Source organism: Neomonachus schauinslandi, chromosome 1, assembly GCF_002201575.2.
Source record: "Neomonachus schauinslandi chromosome 1, ASM220157v2, whole genome shotgun sequence".
Lineage (NCBI taxonomy): Eukaryota > Metazoa > Chordata > Mammalia > Carnivora > Phocidae > Neomonachus > Neomonachus schauinslandi.
Window position 1 is genome coordinate 203507755 of NC_058403.1, and position 12654 is coordinate 203520408.

The following is a 12654-nucleotide window of genomic DNA, read 5'->3' on the forward strand; positions in this document are numbered from 1 at the left end:
CCCTCCCCCCCAGGCCCTCCAGTCGCGCGGGCCCCGGGCCTCCTGTCGCAGTTCGTAGGGTCCCGGGCTTCAGAAACACTCTCCGCCGCTGCTCCGTGGGACCCTCACCCCGTCTGACAGATGTTCCCTGTTCCCCTTGGAGCCCCGGGAGCGTCCCTCGCCACAGTCTCGGTCCCTCCGGCGCGGAAACCCACTCCAGGTCACTTCAGACACGGTCCCTACACCATCTGACAGACGCGCCCACTCCACCCGGCGACTTTGACAAAGTCCTCGGTGTCCCGGGCCCCGGTGGCCCCCCCTACCTGCCTTCTCCTTGCCTCCGTAGGACTCAAACTGAGCATAGGACCTGCATGGCTTCCTGCTCGTAGCACTGAACGACTCCAAAACCTCAACTAACACACAGTTTCTTCAGCCTCAGAGCTGTTTCCGTACCCTGAACGCTAAACCTGGGGATCAGCAGGCCACTCAGGCCCCCTTCTCTGAAAAATTAGACCATGAAAGCATACCTTCGACTCCCTGTTCTCATACACATCTCATTCAGGGAAGCTTCCTGACCTGACGGATGCCTCAGAAACTTCTGCAAAGTTCTGTGATTCCCACTCTTCCTGTCCCCATTCAGGATCCCGGCTGATCCAGGCTCCCAGTTCTCACCTTACCCCACTTAGGACTCAGCTTGTGATAAGCAGGCTACTGCGGAACCCCGAGTTCTCTCTGCAGCCCCAGCTGTCTTGTCTGGTGGAGGTTCCCCACAAGTCCTGTGGAGCCTCCTTCCTGTCCTTGGCTCCTCGTCTCTGCATTGCTTCTCTGGCCTCTGACTCTGGCCTTCTCTTACTGGATTCCCCTTCTGACTGCCATCTACCTGCTTCCAAGACTGACATGCTCCGCTGCACAAGTTCTGCCCAGAGAGATATTTTGTCAGACCTAGAATAGGAGTCACTGTCCCAACCAGTGTGTGTTCTGGGTGGGTGGAAGCTGCTCCTAGTCCCCCCTGTCAGTGTGCAGCCTTGACATCCTGGTGCTTGGGGTTTGGATGGAGCCTCTGCTCTCATAGGGTGAGTTGCCTCCCAGAGTGAGAGCAGATGCCAAAGATGAGGAAGAAGGCTCCATGCCCCCACTCTCAGTCTTTGTGGGGGTAGACAGCTCATGCCCAGCCTGGGCTGAGCTTGTTTTCCTAACCTCACAGGCCTGGGTTCTGAGGAAAACACAATGGTGGCCATGGACTTGGGCTCCCCCCCGCTCCCCAAGAAGAGCCTGCCTGTCCCTGGGCCCTTGGAGCAGGTGGCCAATCGGCTGAGTAGCAAAGTGGCTGCAGAGGTTCCTCATGGCAGCAAGCAGGAGCTGCCAGATCTCAAGGGTGAGTGACCCAGGTGGCAAGGTGGGGGTGCTGGCCAGGCTGGTCACACTCACAGGGAACTCTTGGGCCTGGGGTTAGTGTGAGGTCAACAGCTTTCTCTTCACCCCAAGGCACTAAGGAGACATCTGGTTGTCTTCTGTCCAGCTTCTGCTGCCCTGGGCGACCATGGTCTTGAGCTGTACCTTCACTGGGTGGGGGAGGGGCATCCAGGGAAACAGCATGGTTTTCAAGAGCTCACACTTAGACTCAGTTCATTTGCTGACTTTGGCCCTCATTAGCTGTGTGATCTTCTGTGTGATACTGTCTTGTCTGTATGTTGATATTGAGATCATTATTGAGGAGTTGACAGGCACTGCGCTGGACTCCAGGGATGTGAGCGAGCGGAACAGACCTGGCACTTGTCCTTGGAGTCATTGAAATTGGGGAGCAGGGTGGCAGAGAAGGAGACAGGTGGTGATAAGGGCTCTGCAGAATAGGGTGTAGGGCACCACAGGGACTGTGGCTGGGCCATCCAACCCAGTGTTTGGGGCTTGAGTTGAGCTGCAGACGCTGGCTAGGACAGTTCTGGGAAGCATGTGACTGGCAGGTCAGTGTTTTTGTGAACACCTCTTGCCGGTACACCCTGGTATGTTGGATATCCAAAAGGCGTTCTACTGACTGGACCACAGAAGAGCTCTGCCTCCTGCTGTGTGCCCTTGGGCACAACTCTTCCCTCTCTGAGACTCAGTTTCCTTATTTGCAAACTGGACAGGCTGATTTCTGCCTTATTAGGGTCATTTTAAGGATCAGGGAGGCTTGCAGGGAGCCTGGGTGAGTGGGGTCCTGGGAGGAGGAGAAGTGGGGAGGGCAGGGCTCAAAGAGCCTCACAGCCAGCTCTCTTGGCCTCCATCTCGCCCTCCAGCCCAGAGCCTGACCACCTGCGAGGTCTGCGGTGCCTGCTTTGAGACACGCAAGGGCCTGTCCAGCCACGCACGCTCCCACCTGCGGCAGCTGGGGGTGGCCGAGTCCGAGAGCAGCGGTGCCCCCATTGACCTCCTCTACGAGCTCGTGAAGCAGAAGGGCTTGCCCGACACACCCCTCGGGCTGCCCCCGGGCCTGTCTAAGAAGTCCAACTCACCGAAGGAGGTGGTCGCTGGGGCCACCCGGCCTGGCCTGCTTGCCTTGGCCAAGCCCTTGGATGCCCCTGCTGTCAACAAGGCCATCAAGTCACCTCCTGGCTTCTCGACCAAGGGCTTGGCCCACCCACCCAGCTCCCCACTCCTCAAGAAGGCACCACTGGCCCTGGCGGGCTCCCCTACCCCCAAGAATCCTGAGGACAAGAGCCCCCAGCTGTCCCTGAGCCCCCGGCCAGCCTCCCCAAAGGCACAGTGGCCCCAGTCTGAGGACGAAGGGCCCCTGAACCTCAGTGAGTGCGGGTCCCGGGAGCTGAGGGAGGTCCTGGCACAGGGAGGGCTGCAGAGCCCAGGGTGGGGACAATGGGGACTACAGCTCCTATGTCCTGGGTCCGCTGGGTCAGAATGTTGGTCAGAGCACTGTGTCTCCTGTTGGGCTGGCCATGCAGCATATTATCATCTGCCTCCTACTGTACTTTGCTGTTCTTCCCCCTGGAGGCCTGGCTGTGGCTGCTGAGCCTGCCAGGGTCATCCTCACCACTTAGGGGCACTCTTGGCCTTCTCTGAGGCTAAGGGTTGGGGCAGTGAAGGTAATCAGAACTCCTGTGGGCCTGGCTTCTCCAGAGGGGCATCTTGGGTCCTATAGGCAGGCAGATGGCCCACCTGGCAGGAGGTCCTGTAGTTGGCCCTGTCTTCACATCTTCCTGGCCATCTGTGCAGAGGCACCTCTCATGTGCCTATGGGTGGAGCCATACCTCCTGGGCTGCCTGTGGGCATGACAAAGAAGGGTTTGGGAAGAACCACTCCCCTCCCTCCCCGGTGCAGTGAGCAGGTTTAGCATGGCGTCCCTTAGGAAGTCAGGCCTTCCCACACATTTGTGGGTGTTAGCCTGGGGTGAGCCCAGGGTCTGGCCCCCTGCCCAACGGGGCACCCCAGTTGGCACCTCATGTTCCCATGAAGCTGCTTCCACTGTCTGCTCTGCTTTCAGGAGCAAGGCCTTGAGCAGGTCTGCCCTTGGCTGTATGATGCTTGGCAGCTGGGTGAGGCCCCTGCTTTGCACCCACACAGCTCCCACAGCTGGGGTCCCAGGGAAGAGTGCCTGGGAGCATCAGATTGTGCCACTGGAATTTGGCCACCACCTCTCCACCCCACATCCTTAAGTTCTCCACACTCACCTTGATGCGAAAGGGCTAGGCAGGGAACAGGACTTTTGTTTCCCAAAATCTCTTAAAATAAATCTGCGGCATGAGTCTTGATCCCCAAACGGCCTGGGCAGCCTTGAATCATATCAGGTCTTCTTGCCTCAGTCCCCCAGGGCCGGCCAAGGTGGCGGCCGTGAACCCCCCCCCTGTGTTTTGTCTCCGCAGCTTTAGATAGTGACGGGGGCAGAGAGCTGGACTGCCAGCTGTGCGGTGCCTGGTTTGAGACCCGCAAGGGCCTGTCCAGCCACGCCCGCGCCCACCTGCGCCACCTGGGCGTCAGCGACCCGGACGCCAAGGGATCCCCCATAGACGTGCTCCACGGGCTCATCAGGAGGGACGGCGTCCAGATCCGCCTCCCACCCGGGCGCGGCACCCTGGCCCAGCTGGGGCGGCCTCCTCCCACCTCTGCGGCCCTCTCCTTGCTCCCCCCCCCACCGCCGGCCAAGAAGGCCAAGCTGAAGGCCGCGGGTACGGCCAGCCCCTGGGGGAAGCAGGACCTCTCGGCCGCCGCAGCCGCCGGCATTTTCTGGGCCTCTGATGTGGAGCCGTCTCCTCTCAACCTCTGTAGGTTCTCGCTTCAGCCGCTCCCTCCTCCCTGCGGGCCCTGGAGCCCCTCCCGGGGGGGTCGCAGCCCCCTCCCTACTCCTTTCCTGCTGGGGCAGGGAGTAGACAGGGGCCCTTGGCAGTGGGCTGGTTCTGCCCAGAGATCTTGTTGGCAGTTGGCTACTAGGCCCTCTCTCTTGGCCTTTGACCTCCATGACTGTGACCTTCCCTGAGAATAAAGGCCAAGGGTGGGGTGCTGCCTTTTGGTGTGGAAAGTGTCCATGGTTGCCCCTGGTCTGGATGGTATTTGGCACTTAGGCTACTACTTCCTGCCCTCTTGCCCCCGTCCTTGTCGGGACCTGGGACCCGCAGAGCTGTGGAGTCTTGGTTCCATCCTCTGCCAGGACCAAGGGCCCATGCACTCCCTGGAGCCTCCCCTCAATCCTGCTGAGTGTCTGGCCCTTGCCCCACTCCTCAGTTCCCTCGCTTGCACCTGCCCTCCACCACTACCCCAGCCTGTGGGCATGCTGCTGCCCATGCCCAGCCGACCAGGAGACCCACAGACAAGAATGCTAATGATACCCACGATGCTAATTACTCCTTTCTCCTGCTGCAGCCTCGGGCCCAGAGCCAGCTCGAGATATCCGCTGTGAGTTCTGTGGTGAGTTCTTCGAGAACCGCAAGGGCCTATCAAGTCACGCACGCTCGCACCTGCGGCAGATGGGTGTGACCGAGTGGTATGTCAACGGCTCACCCATTGACACACTACGGGAGATCCTCAAGAGACGGACCCAGTCCCGGCCTGGCGGCCCCGCTAACCCACCAGGGCCGAGCCCAAAAGCCCTGGCCAAGGTGGTGGGCAGCGGAGGTCCTGGCAGCTCGCTGGAAGCCCGTAGCCCCGCAGACCTTCACCTCTCACCCCTGGCCAAGAAGTTGCCACCGCCACCAGGCAGCCCCCTGGGCCACTCACCAACTGCCTCTCCTCCTCCCACGGCCCGGAAGATGTTCCCAGGCCTGGCCGCACCCTCCCTGCCCAAGAAGCTGAAGCCTGAACAAATGCGGGTGGAGATCAAACGGGAGATGCTGCCAGGGGCCCTTCATGGGGAGCCACACCCATCCGAGGGTCCCTGGGCGGCGCCACGGGAAGACATGGCCCCCCTGAACCTGTGTAAGTGTGACCCCGGGGGCAGGGCAGTGAGAGCAGGTAGAGGGTTCTCCCTCCGCCCACACACACACTTCATGGGTACCCAGAGCACCCAGGGTAGAAATAGAAGGGAGGATACACAGGTCCAGAGAACAAGGGGTTAGCTATGCATTCTTGCTATGCAGACCCTCAGCTGAGCTGCTGCTGTATTCTCCATCCACACTGGGGAGGCAGAATTGTGCCGTTCAATGATGCCCAGAAGATTTTACCTCTTGGGCCACCATCAGTTAATTGGTAGTGTCTACCAACCAGGTTCCTAGGGAGAAAGATTGCAGGGGTCAATTAGTGATGTCTGCCATGGGCAGGAGTATAGGGACTGGAAGTGGGAGGCTGCACCTTCTTTCTGACATTCCTGGTCGCTAAGTTGTTTAACATTTGAAGCCGGGTTTAGGTTAAGTGCTCAGCTCTTCCACTCCAGCAATATGTGACCTTGGGCGAGTTTCCTCTTTCTGGAGGTAGAAGATAAGCATGGTCCGAGCTCTGTATAGTTCCAGAGTGGTGTAAAGCACTTAGGCCGGTGCCTGCTTAAACGAAGCCATGTGTATGCAGGAGTCAGTAGTCGTACTGTCCCTGTCACTGTTCTCTCTGCTCAGTTGGCTGAGTTGTATGCTGAGCAGGTGAGGATGGCCCAGGCCTCTGCCTCAGTGCTCAGGTGTATTTCATACCAGCTGCGTGCCACATGCTTGGAGCTGCTCCCTCCAGGTGGAGGTTTTCATCTGCATTTTGTAGAGGAGGAAACTGAGGCTCAGAGGGGAAGTGGTTTGCCCAGTGTAACATAGGGGGGTCACAGCCAAGCTGGTGTCTGAGCCCAGGATCGAGGAAGTGCTTGCTCCTCACTGCTTCTCGATGTCACAGGGAATCATCTTGAAGCCAGCTAGAATTTGAGGTGACAGAACAAGCAGAAGGGCTGAATGTACACAAGGGCCCCTGGAAGCGGATGAGGGAGCGGGTCATTTGGGTCTGGGGCTGCATGGACGGGACAGCCAGGCACTTAACATTAGCCTTGAGCTTGGAGGCTTACCGCCGCAGCAGCCGCCTCCTTCTCCTCCCCCTCCCTCCACCCTGGACCCCCTGCAGCGTCCCGGGCAGAGCCTGTGCGTGACATCCGCTGTGAGTTCTGCGGTGAGTTCTTCGAGAACCGCAAGGGCCTGTCGAGCCATGCGCGCTCCCACCTGCGGCAGATGGGCGTGACCGAGTGGTCTGTCAACGGTTCGCCCATCGACACGCTGCGGGAGATCCTCAAGAAGAAGTCCAAACCGTGCCTCATCAAGAAAGAGCCGCCAGCCGGAGACCTGGCCCCTGCCTTGGCTGAGGATGGGGCTCCCACGGCTGCTCCTGGGCCTGTGCAGGCCCCCCTGCCACTGGCGCCAATGGCGGGCCGCCCAGGCAAACCAGGAGCTGGACCGGCCCAGGTTCCTCGAGAGCTCAGCCTGGCACCCATCACCGGTGCCAAGCCCGCAGCCACTGGCTACCTGGGCTCAGTGGCAGCCAAGCGGCCCCTGCAGGAGGACCGCCTCCTCCCAGCAGAGGTCAAGGCCAAGACCTACATCCAGACCGAACTGCCCTTCAAGGCAAAGACCCTTCACGAGAAGACCTCCCACTCCTGTAAGCAGTGGGTGGCAGGGTCCTGGGAGGGCATCTGCTGGGGCCTGCAGGGCCTGGCAGTGCCACGCACACACTGACACCCAGCAGGGGCCCATGGCAAGGCCCCAGTGGGAGGCGGGACTGACTCCTGACCTGGGCAGGGCCTTCTGGGTACTCTTGTTCCCTTTGGGCTGGGACTCAGCAGCACCCCCTCTGCCTGCAGCCACTGAGGCCTGCTGTGAGCTGTGTGGCCTTTACTTCGAAAACCGCAAGGCCCTGGCCAGCCACGCGCGGGCGCACCTGCGGCAATTTGGCGTGACCGAGTGGTGTGTGAACGGCTCACCCATTGAGACACTGAGCGAGTGGATCAAGCACCGGCCCCAGAAGGTGGGGGCCTACCGTAGCTACATCCAGGGCGGCCGCCCCTTCACCAAGAAGTTCCGCAGTGCTGGCCACGGCCGTGACAGCGACAAGCGGCCGCCCCTAGGGCTGGCACCTGGGGGCCTGGCTGTGGTGGGCCGCAGTGCTGGGGGTGAGCCAGGGCCTGAGGCTGGCCGGGCAGCTGACAGTGGTGAGCGGCCTCTGGCAGCCAGCCCGCCAGGCACTGTGAAGGCCGAGGAGCACCAGCGGCAGAACATCAACAGTGAGTGCTAGTGGAAGGGGGTTTTGGGGGGGGGGGGGGACACCTGCCACCGGGGTTCTCCACTGTGCATCTGCCCTTAGTCACTTCCCCAGTGGCTCACCCATTCTCCCCTCTGGGCACCATCCCACCTGGTCCTGAGGCCCAGGCAGCGTCTAGTCACCAGTTGTCCTGTCTTACAGTTCCCCAGAGCCTCCACCCTTTGCTTGCTAAAGGCAGGAACTTTCCCAGGAGTCTTGCCCCCTGGCTTATCTCCTGTCCCTCCCTTCACCTTTCCCCACCTCAGAATTTGAGCGCCGACAAGCCCGCCCTCCAGACGCCTCTGCGGTCCGGGGAGGCGAAGAGGCCAATGATCTACAGCAGAAGCTGGAGGAGGTGCGGCAGCCCCCGCCCCGGGTCCGGCCGGTCCCCTCCCTGGTACCCCGGCCCCCCCAGACATCACTGGTCAAATTTGTTGGCAACATCTACACCCTCAAGTGCAGGTATGCAGCCCCCTGGGGCGGTGGGGAGAAAGTCCACCCACCTGGGGCTTGGTCACCCAGAGCCTCTGAACAAGATGGGTTGGTGGGGGTCAGGAGATATAGCCTCAAGGACTGCCTTAAAGTGTGGCTGGACCCAGGCTAAGGGCTTCTCAACAGATAGCGGCACCTCAGAGCATTAAGCTGGGACCCTGAGGGTTGACGTTGAGCAAGGGCTTCCTGCCCCATGCCTCAATATTCCCACCTATAAAATGGGGTTGATAACAGATTTGCTGTGAGGATTAAAAAAATTGAATATTTATAAAGCACTCGAACTATGTCTAACATAGGGTAAGCACTCAACGAGTGTTTGCCTGATTAAGGAAAATATAGGTCTTAGTTCATTTTTACCAAAGTCCAGGCGTACATCCCAGGCCAGGAAACTGGGTCTGAGACTTAAGGTGGCCTACCTCAGGCCACATAGGCCAAGTCAGAAGCAAGATTTGAACTCAAGTCTTTGGAGCCATGAGCTCAGGTCCTGGGCCCCTATTCAATGAGGCCTCCCTCAAGCGCAGGGAGTTGGTGAGTTGGGTGCATGAGCAGGGTGGGTGTGAGTTAGTGCCCGACCCCTTTTCCCCAGCTGCTGTCCTTCTGTCCTGGAGCCTGGCGGGGTAGGGCCTGCCTCTCTGGGCTCTCTCCCCTTTCAGATCACATGTTTCAGTCAGATGGCAGAGGGACTTGGGAAGCCCGATGGCACTTGCCCAGCATCAGAGCCAGCAGACTGCCCTGAGCGTAGAGATGGGGGTCATTAGGGGACCCTTCCTTGATCCTGGGATGGGTACAGGTAACTGTCTATGAGGAAACATGTGGCGTCTGGGTCCCTGTCCCTGAACTTCTTGGCTGGCTCTCTCCACGCTGAGTAGTGGCAGGAGTGCCCGATGCTCAGGGACAGGGGCAGGCCTACACATCTGCCTCTCCTCATGCAGTGGCCACTCTTCTCTCTTTTTCTGTTCCTCCACACAGGTTCTGTGAGGTGGAATTCCAGGGGCCCCTCTCTATCCAGGAGGAGTGGGTGCGGCACTTACAGCGGCACATCCTGGAGATGAATTTCTCCAAAGCGGACCCACCACCTGAGGAGCCCCGGGCCCTGCAGGCACAGACAGCGGCGGCAGACGCGCCCTAACACAGAAGCATTCCAAATTCCCTCTCGTGCCACCTCCGTCTCTTTCTCCTCCGTCTCTTCCACCCTCTCCTCCCTCTTTCTTTTCCGTTTCCAAAGGAGCAAGCCAAAACCTCAAACCGGTACCCCTTGGGGGCCGGGCACACTACAGCCGGGGCGCCAGGAGCCAGCTAGCGGCCCTTCCCCCAGCCCGAGGGCTCTGGGGCCACACACAGTGCATCTTCCTTCAGCGCGTGCCCACCTGGTCCAGCAGGGGGAGAGGCCAGGTCTCTTGTGGTGGCAGCTGATCTGGTCAAGGGGAGGAAGGCCAGCGCTCCCCCCGCATCTAGCAGCCAGGCGGGGCTGTTTGCCATCCGTGGCCATTTGCAAAGACCCCAAAGACCCCTGTCTTGGTTCCCTCTTGCCCCTGTGAATATCCTCGCACACATGTACACACACAGACACGCACACACACAGGCACGCACATACACACATGCACACACGCACCTCGTGAGACCCGGGATCTGCCCCAGCCCCCCAGTTCCTGAGTCAAACGACCACATCATGCCACGGTGCTTGCTCAGGGGAAGGCACGCTCCCTCTGAGGGCCTGCTGGGGCCTGGGAGCCCCCCACTGAGCCCATGATGCCACGGAAATCCTTATTGGCCGCCCCCCCCCCCCCAACCAGAGGGGCCTTCCCAGCCTGGAAGAGCTCAGAGCTGACAGCTGCCTCCTGCCATGTCAAGGCCCCCCCACAGCCTTGGGGGACTCCGGGGCCCAGGAGGGGGTGGGGATGGGACTCTCCTCCCCCACCCCCATTCCCCTCCCTCTTTTCACTGTTGCTTTCTATGTATAGCTCCCTAGACCTTTCACTTTTTTAAAAACGCGTTTTGTGTAGAGAATAAGGAACGTGGATCTTTTTATTTTGCAATCCTGGGCCAGCTAGAGACCGGGAGCTGATTGACCTTTTAACTTTTTTCAGTGGCCACATTTTGGTTATTGATGTACCTAGAAGTATGTAAATTAGATTAAATTTCTCTTCTGGAAACACCCCAGGGCAGGCGGCCAGCGTGTGTTTCTCTGTCGAGTGGACAGGCTGGCATCGCCTGGCAGCCGGGGCTGGGATCGAGCCGCCTCCTCCCAGAGCCCCTGGAGGCCCTGGGTTTTCCTGTTGGCTGCCAAGCTGACCAGACCCAGCTGGGGATGAGCCCAAGTCCCCAGCTGTTGGCCCTCAATGGCATGGTTTGTGGGGGGCTCTGGCTGGCTGGCTAGCTGGCTGGCTGGCGAAGCAGCTCCCGTGAGCAGTGGAGAGGAACCAAGACTCTGGGCAGCTGGTCTAGGAAGGGAGCCAGGATGAAGTGATGAAGCTGGAAGGGCTCTCCAAGGGCAGGAGCTGTCCAGTGAGGGTGTGGGGGACCTGCCGGGTGGGGGGAGGGCGCACAGTTGCTGGCAGCCTTCAGAGAACTGGGGCCAGCCTGCCTTCAAGACATGTGACTTGTCTGGAGACACAGGCACCCTGAACCCGAATCACACGAGGGGAAAACGGAGCTGCTGGCTCCTTCGCGATGTTATTTATTTTCTCGCTCTGCAAATGTTTATTGAACATTTCTGAGATTTTAAGAGATTTTGTTGGCTGCTCCTTCTTGTTTATTGCATGTGGTTTTTCAGCCCATCATTTTCACTTCAATGGCCAAGGGCTGGAAAGTGGGAATAACCTCATGGAGTGTAGAGGCCTCCTCTACCCCCAATGCTATTGCCCCAGGCCTCCCACCATGCCCCTGCCTGGGAGGGACAGGCTAACAAGCTGTGATAACATGCCCATGAGAGTGGTCTTGGCCTGTACTCTTGGCTTTTCTGGTCCAGTGAGGTTAGGGCACACATCTCACCTGGTGGAGGAAGGACTCAACCACTTCTGTCCATTCCACGCTGTGAGTGGGCATGTCCAAGACTTTGAAGGCAGGGAGGGCATCTCTTGGGATGAGAGCTGGCCCATAGGCACTTCCCCTTTCAGCTTTTTATAAATTATTTTAAAAATATAAAAGTGATGGAAGCTGGATTAAAAAAAAAAGTTCAAATGGCACAAGACCTTATAAAGTAACATGGGAAGTTCCTCCCCACCCACACATGCAGTGATAGCTGTGTAGGTCCTCGAAAGGGTCGCATACTGTTCTTAGCTCAGAGGGATCTTTTCCTAAAATTTTGAGCATACCCCTTCCCTTCTCAGGCCATTCTGTCTCAGAGGCAGAGCATAGGATGTTAACAAAATCACCCAAATGAAGGTAAAATGGCTGTGGTATGTGCCATGAAGGAAGCTGCAGGATCCACGAGAGGTGTCTGGGAGGTCAGCTTTAATTTGGAGAACAGGCAGGCATCTGAGCATGACACTTCAGTGAGCCCCAAGGCTGGTGTGCACGTTAATCAGTTTTATGTGCTTCATATTTGGAGTTTCTCAACGCATCATTAGCCTTGTCCCATGTGGCAGCAAGTTCTGCATAAGCCATTTTTAGGGGAGGTGTTGTTTTATTAAAATATTTTATGGAGAATCCCAACCATACAAAAATAGTAAAATGAACCCTCATCTACTTAATCAATTACCAACTCAAGACCAAGCTCTTCATCTATAACCCTTCCACACCCTCCTTCCCTTTTCCCATTTGAATTATGGTGAAATACATACTTGTCATTATGTGAATTAATCTTAATATTTCAACCTTTCTCTGAAGGATAGGGACTTTTAAATATGCCATTATGACACCTAAAGAGATTGACAATTCCTTAATATCAAGAAGTCAGCAACATTGCTCATACTTTAAAGCAAACTTTTAAACAAAACAACAAAAAACCATGTACAAGCCATAATTGTACTCAGTTTGACGAGTTTTCACAAACAGATGTAAATACCGTTTTCAATGTCTGCAATTCTGTCAAGTCATCTCCTAGTCTCGGAAAGTGGATTCCACACATCCAATGAGGATGCTGAGGAGACAGGGCTGGCGCCAGGCTGCTCTATTACAAGATCTCTCAAGTCCTGAAGTTCAAGCTTTAACACTTAAGTACCAAGGACCTAGGGCAAGTCATGAATGCCAAGCCTCAGTTTTATTTTTTAAATGGGAAATTCTTTAAAAAGGACCTTGCAGGGCGCCTGGGTGGCTCAGTTGGTTGGGCGACTGCCTTCAGCTCAGGTCATGATCCTGGAGTCCCGGGATCGAGTCCCGCATCGGGCTCCCTGCTCAGCGGGGAGTCTGCTTCTCCCTCTCCCTCTCCCCCCTCTCGTGCTCACGCTCTCTCTCAAATAAATAAATAAAATCTTTAAAAAAAAAAAAAAAAAAAAGGACCTTGCAGGTATGAGGGGAGCATTTGAGATGATAAACAATACATATATATTTATTACATATACC

General features: G+C 57.6%; 1 protein-coding gene across 2 annotated transcripts in view; it reads left to right on the forward strand.

Annotated features, from left to right (window-relative positions):
* WIZ (WIZ zinc finger) overlaps positions 1 to 10524 on the forward strand; it is a 24320-nt gene extending 13796 nt beyond the window's left edge. The window contains exons 5-12 of one of the 2 annotated variants that reach the window (XM_044917672.1): positions 1184 to 1354; positions 2256 to 2759; positions 3834 to 4232; positions 4828 to 5379; positions 6493 to 7020; positions 7223 to 7642; positions 7926 to 8121; positions 9121 to 10524. In XM_044917672.1, the coding sequence (XP_044773607.1) occupies positions 1184 to 1354; positions 2256 to 2759; positions 3834 to 4232; positions 4828 to 5379; positions 6493 to 7020; positions 7223 to 7642; positions 7926 to 8121; positions 9121 to 9280 (2930 nt within the window). In that variant the 3' untranslated portion in view covers positions 9281 to 10524. The remainder of the gene's footprint in view (positions 1 to 1183; positions 1355 to 2255; positions 2760 to 3833; positions 4233 to 4827; positions 5380 to 6492; positions 7021 to 7222; positions 7643 to 7925; positions 8122 to 9120) is intronic. The other variant, XM_044917675.1, reaches the window with a different exon arrangement.
* Positions 10525 to 12654: the final 2130 nt, after the last annotated feature.